We start from the raw sequence: 14,302 nt of genomic DNA on the forward strand, positions 1-14,302 counted from the left end.
TCATATCGACAAAAACCAGGAGAAGTATATCAAGCGTCTCTCAGATGTTGTTGCTATAAAGAGCGTTTCAGCATGGCCAGAAACAAGACAAGAGATCACGACAATGGTGGAATGGACAAAAGGGGTGTGTATACCTAAAATGGATTATTGGGTCTATTTGTTTCAGCAGTTACAGTTATGTTTTTTTTTGCTGTTTCTCCACTAACAACTGGCTAGGCATTCATCTGGCATTCTGTTTCTGCCTAGGAATAACCAGTTTAGTATGTCTTGTGAAATGTAAGCAAAAAAACAAAGCAGCACATAGCGTTACTCATTTGGCTTATCGGGATGACTTATTTTATGATCTGATATTTTATAGTTGTCATCCCTCTAAGCCTTACCCGTATCTGCATTTTACTGTTAGGAAAATGAGAACATAAGAAAATCCAAAAAAGTCACAGGTTTTTTTTTTTTGGCCGTTTTTATAGCCGTTATTCGGCTATATTCCCAATGCCAAAAAGTATGTATTTTTCCCAAAAATTAGTGCAAAAATTCCCAATCTACATTCTGAAAAAAATTTCATCAAAATTGCACAAACATTGACCAAATTATGGACAATTTTGTAATGGAAGTATGTTAAAAGAGGTTGTACAATGTGAAACAAGTGTATGAGAAAGTGCTTAAACACATCTTTACTATATCCTATGGGACTAAATATTTCCCAATTCGAAACATTTACGCATCAAAATTCCCAATTTTGGGGGTATAGGCTATGTTCCCAAATTAGCTAGAAAAAACCCTGCAGTCATAATATACTAGTCAGACTTACTTGCTCTAATAGATTAAACATTAATATTCATGTAGAAACTTCAAATGGGTTGAATATAATAACTCATAATTTTAGATAAGAGACTTTATCTTCGAAAATATGATGTGACAGGTGCGAGGAGATATCTACCCTGACACCTGTTTCAGTACACAACAGACTGCCGATGACTCTATAAATTGCAGAAACAAAACACAAAATGTACATTCATAAAATGTCAGCAAGGCAAGTCTACTCTTTAATGTCGACATAATTTCATTATCAGAGATGTAATCATTACAAATTATACATTGTACGTGCACCAGAAAATGTTCCCAACGAATTTCATTGGGGATTTCCAAACAGAAATATGCAGAATAAGTTTGGATGTGACGGGACTGCGACAGTCAAAAGTTATCACGCTGTCCCTAAACGTCCAAGCAGCACATACTTTTTGCAACTAAATACAAGAAAGATCTTTCATAAAAAGCTCTTCTTCTTCATCTAGTTACTACACTCCTTCGTAAAATTTGAAGATTAAGTGAAGGCTGTGGATAAAAATTTATGGTGTTTTTACATATCAAATTTGTACATATATGCCAAACAATGAAACTTTCCATTTTACATTATTAAGACTTTGTACACTGATAGCTGTTTAAAGATTGAGGGTAGAGCTTAGAATAGGCACAGTGACCAAAGCTTTGACTGAGTCAACTGTGACTACTGTGTGGTAACAGCGTACAACATATTCCACTGACTTACTGTTTTAGGAAAAAATGAATATTTGTAGGAATGTTTCGATGTGCCAGTGTGCCTGAAGCTGTATATCGTCACCTCAGTGCAAGAAGTGGATAACTGGATTGACTTACAGAAGGACTTATTCACTTTTTGCGCTAAGGTGACGATATGTTACCATGTTCATGCCTTGTTTTTGAATCAGCTAGCTGGTATTAACAAATTCTTTTCCAGATATATAAGTACTACATAATGTTCTAAAAGAACACTGTTAAACAAGCTCTAGTTCTTCTTATCCCTAATGATGGCCAATTTAAATTTGTTGACATATCAGGAACTGAGCTTGTATTCATAGCAATTAGTGACACATCTTCTCTTAGCTTTTTCAATTGATCTATATGATTTTTAGTATGTGGGTCCCAAAAGCAGGCGTGTAGCTGCTTTTACGCAGATACGCAGCTGCGTAGTGAAAATCTGGCAAGCATACACAATTAAACTGGCTAATTTATTTTGTTGCAACAAAAAGTCTATATCATGCAGCGGAGATTGCTTCATATGCAATCATTGCTTACTTCATATTTTGTTTAAAGTACAGTAAACTGAAGTAATAGCAAACTGGTTTATATAATTGGTTGATTTAACATGCACTGAAATCCACCAATAATTGTCTTTGTAGCTTTATAACAATTCAGGTACAGTCATTATCCTACTAATTGATTTCTTATTTTGTATTAATCCTGACATGTGAAATATTACATTCATACGCCGTCTATGCTAATGGTTTAAAGAGTCAAATTTCTATAACTAGATTGTAATACAATGTCAATAATTGATAAACTGTTGGTTGAGAAATTGACAAAGAGACATTTTCAAGGTTAAAAGCTTTTGAATAGGACAATTTGTATAACACTGCAGGTGTAATTTGTCACGCATATAATTATTACGTAATTTTCAGATATCATAGATATATCTTATTCTTGTACTTAAATGTATGAAATCATCAATTATTCCATGGTCCCAATGTTGTAGAAAATAAAATATAATAGAAATCAAATAATCAACTATGAGCCTGAATAGTACTTTGGTCTTACTATAGCTTTATATGCATTCTTTCACTTTAGAAGGGTTAATTTTTAAATTTCTACACAAAAAACCAAGAGACGGATTTGCTTAAAAATGTTAGTTAAATGGAGTTTATTTTCTTTTCCAATTTCGAGTTGTTTTGAAGTGTTGCACCTAGATATTTGATGACTGAACTTTTTCTAGAGTATGATGGTGTAGTTTATGATTAAACTTGATGGGGTTCTTTTTCTGTGTAATATTAAGAATGTTACATTTATCAGGATGGAAATATAATGATCAACCAATCCTGTTCCCATTTACATTTGTACCAGCAACTTCCAAAGCAGAATGAAGAAGTTTAGAGTCATTTAAAGTTTAGATTTCTCTATAAATTATGGAATCTGCAAAGAGTCTTAAAGTACTGTGTTTTATACATGTATAGTCGGCAAAATCATTGATGTAGATTAAGAAGATGTTAGGACTCAGAACTGTGCCCTGGATGTGTACACCAGAGGTTACAGACAAGCTATAACAACATAAAACCAAGATTTTTCTTCTTATTGCTCACATGACTGTTCTTTGGTTGTTCAAAATTGAAAATTATTCTTGCTGTTCAAGTGAATATTATATGCCATGCTATAATATAATTGAGCCGTGCCGTGAGAAAACTAACATAGTAGGTTTGCGACCAGCATGGATCCAGACCAGCCTGCGCATCTGCACAGTCTGGTCAGGATCCATGCTGTTCGCTAATGGTTTCTGTAATTGCAGTAGGCTTTAAAAGCGAACAGCATGGATCCTGACCAGAATGCACGGATGCGCCGGCTGGTCTGGATCCATGCTGGTCACAAACCCACTATGTTGGTTTTCTCATGGCATGGCTCAATTATTTTGGTATTAATTGATCCATTCACTTAGCTTTCTGTTTTGACCTGTTTAATAGACTGATACTTCTTATTGAAATATCCACACCTATCCAAAAACTTCTCACTGTCGCTAAGACAAGACCAGCTAAAGAGACTATTGTTCACCATGCATACTCCTCTGTCTGTCTGTCTGAAAGAGTCTGATTCAGATGTTGTCCATTCGCTTAGTTCAATAGGGAGAGCACAGATCTACAGATCGCAGGGCCATGAATTTGATGCTCTGGTGAGGCACATATTCTCCAAGGAGTTTTGATAAAAGACATTGTGTCTGAAATCATTTGTCCTCCACCTCATGTGGGGAAGTTTGCAGTTACATGCAGAGAACAGGTTTGTACTGGTACAGAATCCAGGAACACTGGTTAGGTTAACTGCTCACTGTTACAATCCATAACTGAAATACTGTTGAAAAATGGCAATAAACCCAAAACAAACAAACTGGTTCAGATGTCAATGCAAACTTATCAGTAGACACTTAAGTTTACATTTTATATAACAATGATTACTTAGTTTTATAAGACAGATTATTTTTAAAAGAGCCAGTGCATAACAGATAATAATATTAAATTAAGTGGATTTAATTCAGGTGTGCATGTTCTAATTTTTTTCTATAATGTAAAGTTTGATTAAAGTGTAAACCTTAATATTTTAAAGCAAAATATCATTTTGTAATGGTTATTATCATTACAATAGGAACTTGAGAAGCTAGGAACAACATGTGAACTTGCAGACCTTGGAGATCAGAATTTGCCAGATGGAACAAAACTGCCACTTCCACCCATCTTGCTTGGAACATTAGGGAATGATCCGAAGAAGAAGACATTGCTTGTGTATGGTCATCTTGATGTTCAACCTGCTGAAAAGGTTAGTAACATATAACGGTGTTTTTTCATGCTGTTAATACTACATGTACTAAGATTCGTAAAAATTGGCCTGATTAATGATATAGTTATCAACTTATTAATCCCCCGCCGTGGCGGAGGGATTATAGGAATGGTCTGCGTCCGTCCTTCCGTCCGTCCGTCCTTCCGTCTTTCCGTCCTTCCGTCCGTAACAAAATCGTGTCCGGTCCATATCTCCTAAACCCCTTGAAGGATTTTGATGAAACTTGGGTCAAATGATCACCTCATCAAGAAGATGTGCAGAACCCATGAGTCAGCCTTGTCGGTTCAAGGTCAAGGTCACAACTCAAGGTCAAAGGTTTGAGCCTGTCATTTTGTGTCCGCTCTATATCTCCTAAACCCCTTGAAGGAATTTTATAAAACTTGGGTCAAATGATCACCTCATCAAGACGATGTGCAGAACCCATGAGTCAGCCATGCCGGCTCAAGGTCAAGGTCACAATTCAAGGTCAAAGGTTTGAGCCTTCCATTTTGTGTCCGCTCTATATCTCTTAAACCCCTTGAAGGAATTTTATAAAACTTGGGTCAAATGATCACCTCATCAAGATGATGTGCAGAACCCATGAGTCAGTCATGCCGGCTCAAGGTCAAGGTCACAACTTAGGGTCAAAGGTTTGAGCCTTCCATTTTGTGTCCGCTCTATATCTCCTAAACCCCTTGAAGGATTTTCATCAAACTTGGGTCAAACGATCACCTCATCAAGGCGATGTGCAGAACTTATGAGTCAGCCATGTCGGCTCAAGGTCAAGGTCACAACTGAAGGTCAAATGTTTGAGCCTTCCATTTCGTGTCTGCTCTATATCTCCTAAACCCCTTGAAGGAATTTTATAAAACTTGGGTCAAATGATTACCTCATCAGAACGATGTGCAGAAATTATGAGTCAACCATGCCAGCTCAAGGTCAAGGTCATAACTAAGGGTCGAATGTTTGAGCCTTCCATTTGGTGTCCACTCTGTATCTCCTTAACCCCTTGAAGGATTTTCATCAAACTTGGGTCAAATGATCACCTCATCAAGAACTCATGAGTCAGCCATGTCAACTCAAGGTCAAGGTCACAACTGAAGGTCAAAGGTTTCAGCTCTGTATCTCCTAAACCCCTTGAAGGATTTTCATGAAACTTTGGTCAAATGATCACCTCATCAAGACGTTGTGCAGAATTCATGAGTCAGCCATGTCAGTTCAAGGTCAAGGTCACAGCTAAAATCAAAGGTTTTACCCTTTCACTATCCATAGCAGTGGCGGGGGATTTAGCTGTCATTCAGACTGCCTTGTTAATTTAGTTGTGTTGGTGAAATAATAAAATAAAATATCTCTATATATAATTTAAAGTCAAATTATCAGTTTTTACCCAAAATCTGTAAATTTGTACACCAGCAAAAAAAAAAACAACTCATTAACATTTAATTAAACGGTATTTCTTTAAATTTGTGAAAGAAAGCCCATATTTGTCAGACTGTTAAAATGGCACATTACATTCTTTAGCTGAACTATTCACTTTTCAAAGAATAGGTAGAGCTGTTGCACTCACAAGTTCATTGAAATTTTGATTTGTTTAAAGTTTTTTATGTGAGCTGTTGTTTCAGTATTCCCCTATAGGAATGGATTGAAACTTCACACACTTAAGGGCTTTTTTCCCCTATAAATCTACAGCCGGTAAAAGGAGGTAATCCCAAAGCAAAAAAGTATTATTTTTATCCAATTCTGAATTTAAAATTCCCAATTGAATGTTACCCTATAGAGTTTTTGCTGTTTTAAAATAGTTTGGCTGATTTGTATGTATATTTTTATTATTAACATAACATAATTGATGAATGGATTACTGCTATAAATGATAACTCCTATGTTGGAACGATTTTCTTAGACCTGACCAAAGCTTTTGATCTAGTAAATCACTCTCTATTAATAAACAAATTGAAATTGTACAACTTTAGTGAATCTTCTATAGCATGGTTATCATCATATTTAGAGAACCGTTCCCAAAAAGTTTCTGTAGCAGGTCAGCTATCTTCTGCCCAAGATATTTCTGCTGGTGTACCCCAGGGCTCTGTTCTAGGGCCAATACTGTTCATACTGTACGTCAATGACCTTCCACTACACACAGGCAAATCATCAGTTGACATGTTTGCAGATGATACAACAATATCTGCCTCGGGTAAATCAGTAGCAGAAGTACACAGTATACTACAGGCTGACATAAATACTGTTGAAAAATGGTGCACTGATAACTCAGTGCTTCCTAATACATCTAAAACAAAAGCTATGTACATCACTGCCTCATATAACAACAATAAAATAACAAATCACATAACCTGTAATACTATTCAAATGCAGGGTCAAGCACTTTCACACTCATCCACTGAGAAACTTTTAGGAGTACATGTTGATAAACATCTAAACTGGAAATATCAGGTTGAACAAACCATGAAAAAATGCAATACATATTTATATCTTCTCTTACGAATAAAATCTTTCCTGAACTTACACTCCCGAAAGCTGTTTTTCAATGCTTATATTTTGCCACATCTTGATTATTGCTGCACTATATGGGGAAACTGCAGTGACGAGCTTCTAGAAACTGTTTTGAAATTCCAAAAACGTGCTGCAAGAATCATTCTTGACAAAAAATTTGACGCCCCATCTGCTGAGTTATTTACAGAATGGAAATGGATGACTTTTTCTGACCGAATTAAATACAACAAAGCAATCCTAGTATATTAATCAACTAATGATCAATGTCCTAATTACCTTACTTCAAAATTTACTCAAAAGCATACATCTGATCATGAAATTAGATCTAGACAAAATGATGAACTAGTAGTACCTATGCCAAAAAAGGAATTTTTTCGCAAATCTTTGCACTACTCTGGACCAGTTATCTGGAATAACATTCCTAAACATTTGTGTTTTTTAGACACCCTGGAAAAATTCACAAGATCATACCTTCAGTGGTAATACTCTGACAGTACAATAATTCATAATTGTAATTAAGTGTCAGGAAATACTGTCTCTACCATCTCTCACCATTTTCAATGTAAATACTCCAGTTAGCAAATATAGTGTCCTGTATTGTATATATTTCATTCTCATATTATTTTTCTGTTAACATATAACTCTGTGTTTTATTTTGTCATAATTTTATTCATGTTCATTGTTTTTGTATATAGCCATGTATATGTGGACCATATTGTAAATTGGCATAGTCAAATATGTTATCCACTATAAATAAAGTCGTTATTATTATTATTATTATTATTAAAACAAGTTATACGGTTACACAATTACTGAAATTCAGTCCGTTAATATTTTACACAAAAAATATATTTACTTAGATTTTGATAATTTGCAAAATTTTCGCAATTAAGACAATTTCCATGAGCATTTTCACAATTCCACTGGTGTTGGTGGCATTCCCAAAATGATGAAAAAAGGCCTGCACTTGTTCATGTCACTGACATTACATTCAAGGTCTGTGCTCCATTAAACTTTCTTTTGCTTTTTAACAAAGTTTTGCCCTTTTCCCGACTCAGTAATTTTTTTATTAAGCTTCTGTATGTAAACCTGTATCTCAGTAACCATTACTGGGAATGGATTGAAATGTCAGACATTTGTTCATTGTGATGGTATGACATGTAATGCACAACTCTGTTTTAATATTTCAAATATTATTCCCATTCTGGACTTAACATTACTTTTTTGTGTATTCTCTTATCTTTTTAAGCATCATAAGAGGGAAAGTTCTATGATTCCAATTTGTTGTCCTTTTTGTACATGCTTTTAACTTAACCCTTATCATGCTAAACATGACTGATTCTGCCTTTGCGACCAGTGTAGATCATGATCAGCCTGCACATATGTGCAGTCTGATCATGATCTGCACTGTTCGCCATTCAGTCAGTATCTTTTTGGTAATCACCCATTTTGACAGTTAATGGTACTGTCCAAATTGAAAGATGGACAAGTTCATTATAGAAATTTAGCAGGGTAAGGGTTAAGATAGTCTTTATTTGTGGCTCCCTAATCTGAGATGATGGTTGATAGTCATGCTGTCTCCTTACTGAAATCAAAGAGCTATAAAAATAAATGTATTTTATACTTCTTTGCTGAGATGTAATGAGAAGTAATGTTATGCCTCTGTTGTGATAATGGTTGGTATTCATGCTGTCTCGCCAGACTTGTATAACACAGTCCTACTTTCTTATTTTGTTTTATTCTTTCAGGAAGATGGATGGGATACAGAGCCATTTGTTCTCACTGAGAAAGATGGAAAACTTTATGGGCGAGGGGCCACAGATGATAAAGGGCCAGTTCTGGCCTGGATTAATTGTCTTGAAGCTATGAAAGAGCAGGGAATGGAAGTTCCTATAAATCTTAAGGTAGGAAATCTTGATATCAGGAAGCTATGAAAGAGCTGGGATTGGAGTTCCCTGTCAATCTCAATAAATCTTTATCTCTTGAAGCTATTAAAGAGCTAAGAAAGGAGGTCACTATCAGTCTTCATACCAGTAATTCTTGATCTCTGGAAGCTATGAAAGAGCATGGAAAGGAGGTCCATTTCAGTCTTAGGGTATAAAATCATGATCTCTGGAAACTATAACGGAGACGTCACACAGTTACACAAAGCATAGGTAGCAACATCTCTAGCTGATGTATCATGAGACTTTTACATATCTCTCCCAGATTTAATTTTAAAAAATAGTGGCTTTTCCCACATGCTTCAAAAAAACTTTTGCTATGAAAAGGGTCAGGAATAAAAGACATTTATGAAAATTATCTTGTAAATGCATTTGTGTAATTAAGCCGTATTAGTGTTATTTTTCTGAGAAAGCCTATTGTACCTATGTCTTGTTCCAGTTTATTTTTGAGGGAATGGAGGAGTCTGGCTCAGAAGGACTAGATGAGTTGGTGTTCTCTAAAAAAGACACTTTCTTAAAGGTTAGTATCGGCAGATATCAGAATTCTTATTGCTGTAAGATCAGAAATATTTGTGAGGAATATTTTTTTGTTAATTAAGCATTTATTATTCTATTAGCGAAAAGTATATACCAACAAAAGTAAGAACTTTAATACATTTAAGGGTAAACTGTATGGTTTATACAAATTGAATATGTCATGTAATTAAAAAGTTTTAAGAAATGAAATATGTTTTTTTGGAGTTCATGAGAAATGAACAACAGAATAGATTGACAAATCCATGAATCAGCATTGGAAAATCCACAAATCAGGTTCAACAAATACATGAATTGTGCTAAGGATTTATGTTTAATTTGCTGATCCTGTTCTGTCATTCATTTCCCCTGTACTCCGAATATAATTATCAGTAATTCATTTCTGGTATTTACATTGTATTTCCTTCCCATTCGTAAACAAGGTTATATTATAAATTGCACACATTTTGTTGCATTTAACATTGAAATCAGCTTCCTGGTCATTCTGTTCACCAGACGGAACAACTGCGACGTCATCTAAGGAACGTTCTCCCTGACTATACACAGACAATGTCAAAACAGCAGCCCGTTGTCATTAAGCAGCGTTGTTGTAACTTTGGAGCCTTTTCATTTGCAGTTCATGCAATATGAACGTCATAATTTTTAATGGAAAAGAATAGGGCAAAAGATACATATCCAAACTAAATTGAGTTATTTACAATTTTTGGTAAAGTTGCATCAGGGTTAGTCTTTAACTCCAGATGTTCTTGAACAGGATAAGTCCTTCTCTGGTAGCTTGTATAAAACTTTACTACCAAGTGAAGTATACTGTAATAATCATTCAGTTCTGTGGACCCCACCGAATGTTTCCCGAGCAAAATATGGATTAATGCAACCATGAGATCAATGCAAATAAGCCCCTTCATGAGTGTTAATGATTTAACGTTACTGTAACCTGTGATTTTTTAACCTTTATTATGATTATGTCAGATGTTTTATGTGGAGCTGCAAAGATAAAAGAAGACATTCATATTTTGTAGTAAGTTAATGCTATGATAGGCATGATATATTTTTCATGTGCAGGGTGTAGACTTTGTTTGTATATCTGACAATTACTGGTTGGGAAAGAAGAAACCGTGTATCACATATGGTCTCAGGTAAGAGTCTTTATCTTGCAACATTTTTTCTATAGTGATATTGTTCCTTGGAATAGAGTTAAACTAGTTCTTTTGTGGGATAATTAGAGATATAATTCAGTGTAAGTTTTCATATTTCTCTTCCTTTAAGTAACTTTTATAGGGGCATGTGTAAGGAGATTTTATATGAAATGCATGGTCTGATTAAATTTTTAAGCATTCAGTTCAGCTAAGTTTGATCATATTGAATTGTTGTCATAAGTACACAAATATTGAATACATACATTAAGATTTTATAATCTAAATTTTGTTTAAACCTAAATTTCACCACAGACTTTCCTTCCTAATAATTATGTCTCCCCCAGGAGACATATTGTTTTTGCCCTGTCCGTCCGTCTGTCCGTACGTCACACTTCATTTCCGAGCAATAACTGGAGAACCACTTGACCTAGAACTTTCAAACTTCATAGGGTTCTAGGGCTGCTGGAGTAGACGACCCCTATTGTTTTTGGGGTCACTCCGTCAAAGGTCAAGGTCACAGGGGCCTGAACATTGAAAACCATTTCCGATCAATAACTAGAGAACCACTTGACCCAGAATGTTGAAACTTCATAGGATGATTGGTCATGAAGAGTAGATGACCCCTATTGATTTAGGGGTCACTCTGTCAAAGGTCAAGGTCACAGGGGCCTGAACATTGAAAACCATTTCCGATCAATAACTAGAGAACCACTTGACCCAGAATGTTGAAACTTCATAGGATGATTGATAATGAAGAGTAGATGACCCCTATTGATTTTGGGGTCACTCCATCAAAGGTCAAGGTCACAGGGGCCTGAACATGGAAAATCATTTCCGATCAATAACTAGAGAACCACTTAACCAAGAATGTTGAAACTTAATAGGATGATTGTACATGCAAAGTAGATGACCCCTATTGATTTTGGGGTCACTCCATTAAAGGTCAAGGTCACAGGGGCCTGAACATTGAAAACCATTTCCGGTCAGTAACTTGAGAATCACTTGACCCAGAATGTTGAAACTTAATGGGATGATTGCTCATGCAGAGTAGATGACCCCTAACAATTTTGGGGTCACTCTGTGAAAGGTCAAGGTCACAGGGGCCTAAACATTGAAAACCATTTCCGGTCAGGAACTTGAGAACCACTTGACCCAGAATGATGAAACTTCATAGGATGATTGGTCATGCAGAGTAGAGGACCCCTAACGATTTTAGGGTGACTCTGTTAAAGGTCAAGGCCACAGGGGCCTGAACATGGAAAACCATTTCCAATCAATAACTTGAGAACCTCTTGACCCAGAATGTTGAAACTTCATAGGATGATTGTTCATGCAGAGTAAATGACCCCTAATGTTTTTGGGGTCACTCCGTTAAAGGTCAAGGTCACAGAGGCCTGAACATTGATAACCAGTTCATATCAATAACTTGAGAACCACTTGACCCAGAATGTTGAAACTTCATAGGATGATTGAACATGCAGAGTAGATGACCCCTATTGATTTTGGGGTTAGTCTATTAAAGGTCAAGGTCACAGTGGCCTGTTCATGTAAAATCATTTTTTTGGAAATAACTTGAGAACCACTTGACCTACAATGTTGAAACTTAATAGGATGATTGGACATGCAGAGTAGATGACCCCTATTTATTTTGAGGTCACTTGATCAAAGGTCAAGGTCACAGGAGCCTGAACAGTGACTTGAGAACCACTAGGCCAAGAGTGTTGAAATTTAGCGGGATGACTGGACATGCCAAGTAGATGATCCCTATTGCAGCCAACCATCAGTGTCTCTTTGACTTTCGCTCCTGACCCCTATTGACTTCTTGCCTATAGGACTTTGCATTGGGGGAGACATGCGCTTTTTTACAAAAGCATTTTCTAGTTGTTTTTGGGGTCACTCCGTTAAAGGTCAAGGTCACAGGGGCCTGAACATTGATAACCAGTTCAAATCAATAACTTGAGAACCACTTGACCCAGAATGTTGAAACTTCATAGGATGATTGAACATGCAGAGTAGATGACCCCTATTGATTTTGGGGTTAGTCTATTAAAGGTCAAGGTCACAGTGGCCTGTTCATGTAAAATCATTTATTGGAAATAACTTGAGAACCACTTGACCTACAATGTTGAAACTTAATAGGATGATTGGACATGCAGAGTAGATGACCCCTATTTATTTTGAGGTCACTTGATCAAAGGTCAAGGTCACAGGAGCCTGAACAGTGACTTGAGAACCACTAGGCCAAGAGTGTTGAAATTTAGCGGGATGACTGGACATGCCAAGTAGATGATCCCTATTGCAGCCAACCATCAGTGTCTCTTCGACTTTCGCTCCTGACCCCTATTGACTTCTTGCCTATAGGACTTTGCATTGGGGGAGACATGCGCTTTTTTACAAAAGCATTTTCTAGTTATATCCTGAAAAGACGTACAATAATTTATACATGTATATGGCATTGAAAAAGGTTTAATACTTTTTTCTTCTTAAACTACGGAAACAGGTGTTGAATTTTCTATAAACATGAGGAAGCCATTACAGTGAGTTTTTAACTCAATAAAGGGGTATCATTCCAGATTTTTGTCCACAGTTTTGAAACATTAGAAGCACTTTCATGTGTAAGTTAATGTGAATAACACACAAAAACAAATGGACCTAGAGGTTCAGTGACTAGCAATAAGTAATAATATTTCTTGTCATATTATTCTTTTTCTTTTTAGGGGTATTTGCTACTTCTTCCTGGAGATACAGTGTGCGTCAAAGGATTTGCACAGTGGTCTTTTTGGAGGAACAGTGTAAGTGAAAACAGTTTTGTTCAAAATCACTATAACCCATTGCTAGAGTGCCAACTTCACAAGTTGGAGGTTATGGTACTGTCTGGTCGCTTCATACCAAAAACATGAAAAGTAACTCCCTTGCTTTAATAACTTCCAGCATTAAAAGGGAAACTGGCTTCTCTTCTCTTATATCATCTTGTCTATGGATACCATCAGGAATGAGGTATCAATAGTAATTTAATAGAAGTTTTAGATCTTGTTTCACAGTTAGTCGAAAATAAACTATAATAAACCAAAATTATATTTCAGATTTAGTTTTGGAGTAGAAAGAGTTCTGAATAAAGTTTCAAAACTGAAATGAAAGGTTTATGAGATGACCATGTAAAAAAGTTTTCTTATTCTAATAAATTTTAAATATTTTTTCATCCTAACTGTTTTAAAGAATTAGTACAGTGTGACCTCTAGAATGAGCATCATTTACAATACTAAACTGTGGTTGTAGTACAGAGGTTGTTGCTTGGAAAAAGTTAATTTACATAAAATTGATATGTATCTAATGGGAAAGAAATATTTGTCTTTATAAATGTTTGCTTCTTTGAGGTGTCATTAAAGATATCTGTCCAGCATATTCATTTACACCCTTACTAGTTAAACATGATTTTCTCATGATGCTGTTGGTTTACTGATTGGCATAAGCCAATGTAAACTTATAAAAAATTATCTCTATGTTGGCCTCAAAAACTGATTTGTCCCCTGTGTTGTCTACACTTAGAACCTGTGTCTTACCGGTACTGTTCATAAGTTGTTGAACGTAATTACTGAAGTGTGATGGATAGATGTCTCTAAGAGAGGTTATACTGTAAATAAATCAGACCTGGGGTCAATTACTTTAAAATGTAATTAATTAAATTACAAATACATTGAGAAATGTCCAATTAAATTACAATTACAATTACAATTACATGAAATTTAGCAATGTAATTAATTAAATTACAGTTACATTCTAAATTGTAATTAATTACATTCAATTACAATACCA

At 35.6% G+C, this 14,302-nt stretch overlaps 1 protein-coding gene across 2 annotated transcripts in view; it reads left to right on the top strand.

The window, feature by feature from the left end:
- Positions 1–14,302, top strand: part of LOC123537357 (cytosolic non-specific dipeptidase-like) — a 30,500-nt gene that overhangs the window by 295 nt on the left and 15,903 nt on the right. For both annotated transcript variants that reach the window (XM_045321047.2, XM_045321046.2), the window contains exons 2-7: positions 1–124; positions 4,198–4,368; positions 8,625–8,780; positions 9,259–9,339; positions 10,416–10,489; positions 13,207–13,281. In XM_045321047.2, the coding sequence (XP_045176982.2) occupies positions 1–124; positions 4,198–4,368; positions 8,625–8,780; positions 9,259–9,339; positions 10,416–10,489; positions 13,207–13,281 (681 nt within the window). The remainder of the gene's footprint in view (positions 125–4,197; positions 4,369–8,624; positions 8,781–9,258; positions 9,340–10,415; positions 10,490–13,206; positions 13,282–14,302) is intronic.

The sequence above is a fragment of the Mercenaria mercenaria genome, chromosome 17 (assembly GCF_021730395.1).
Source record: "Mercenaria mercenaria strain notata chromosome 17, MADL_Memer_1, whole genome shotgun sequence".
Classification (NCBI taxonomy): Eukaryota; Metazoa; Mollusca; class Bivalvia; order Venerida; family Veneridae; genus Mercenaria; species Mercenaria mercenaria.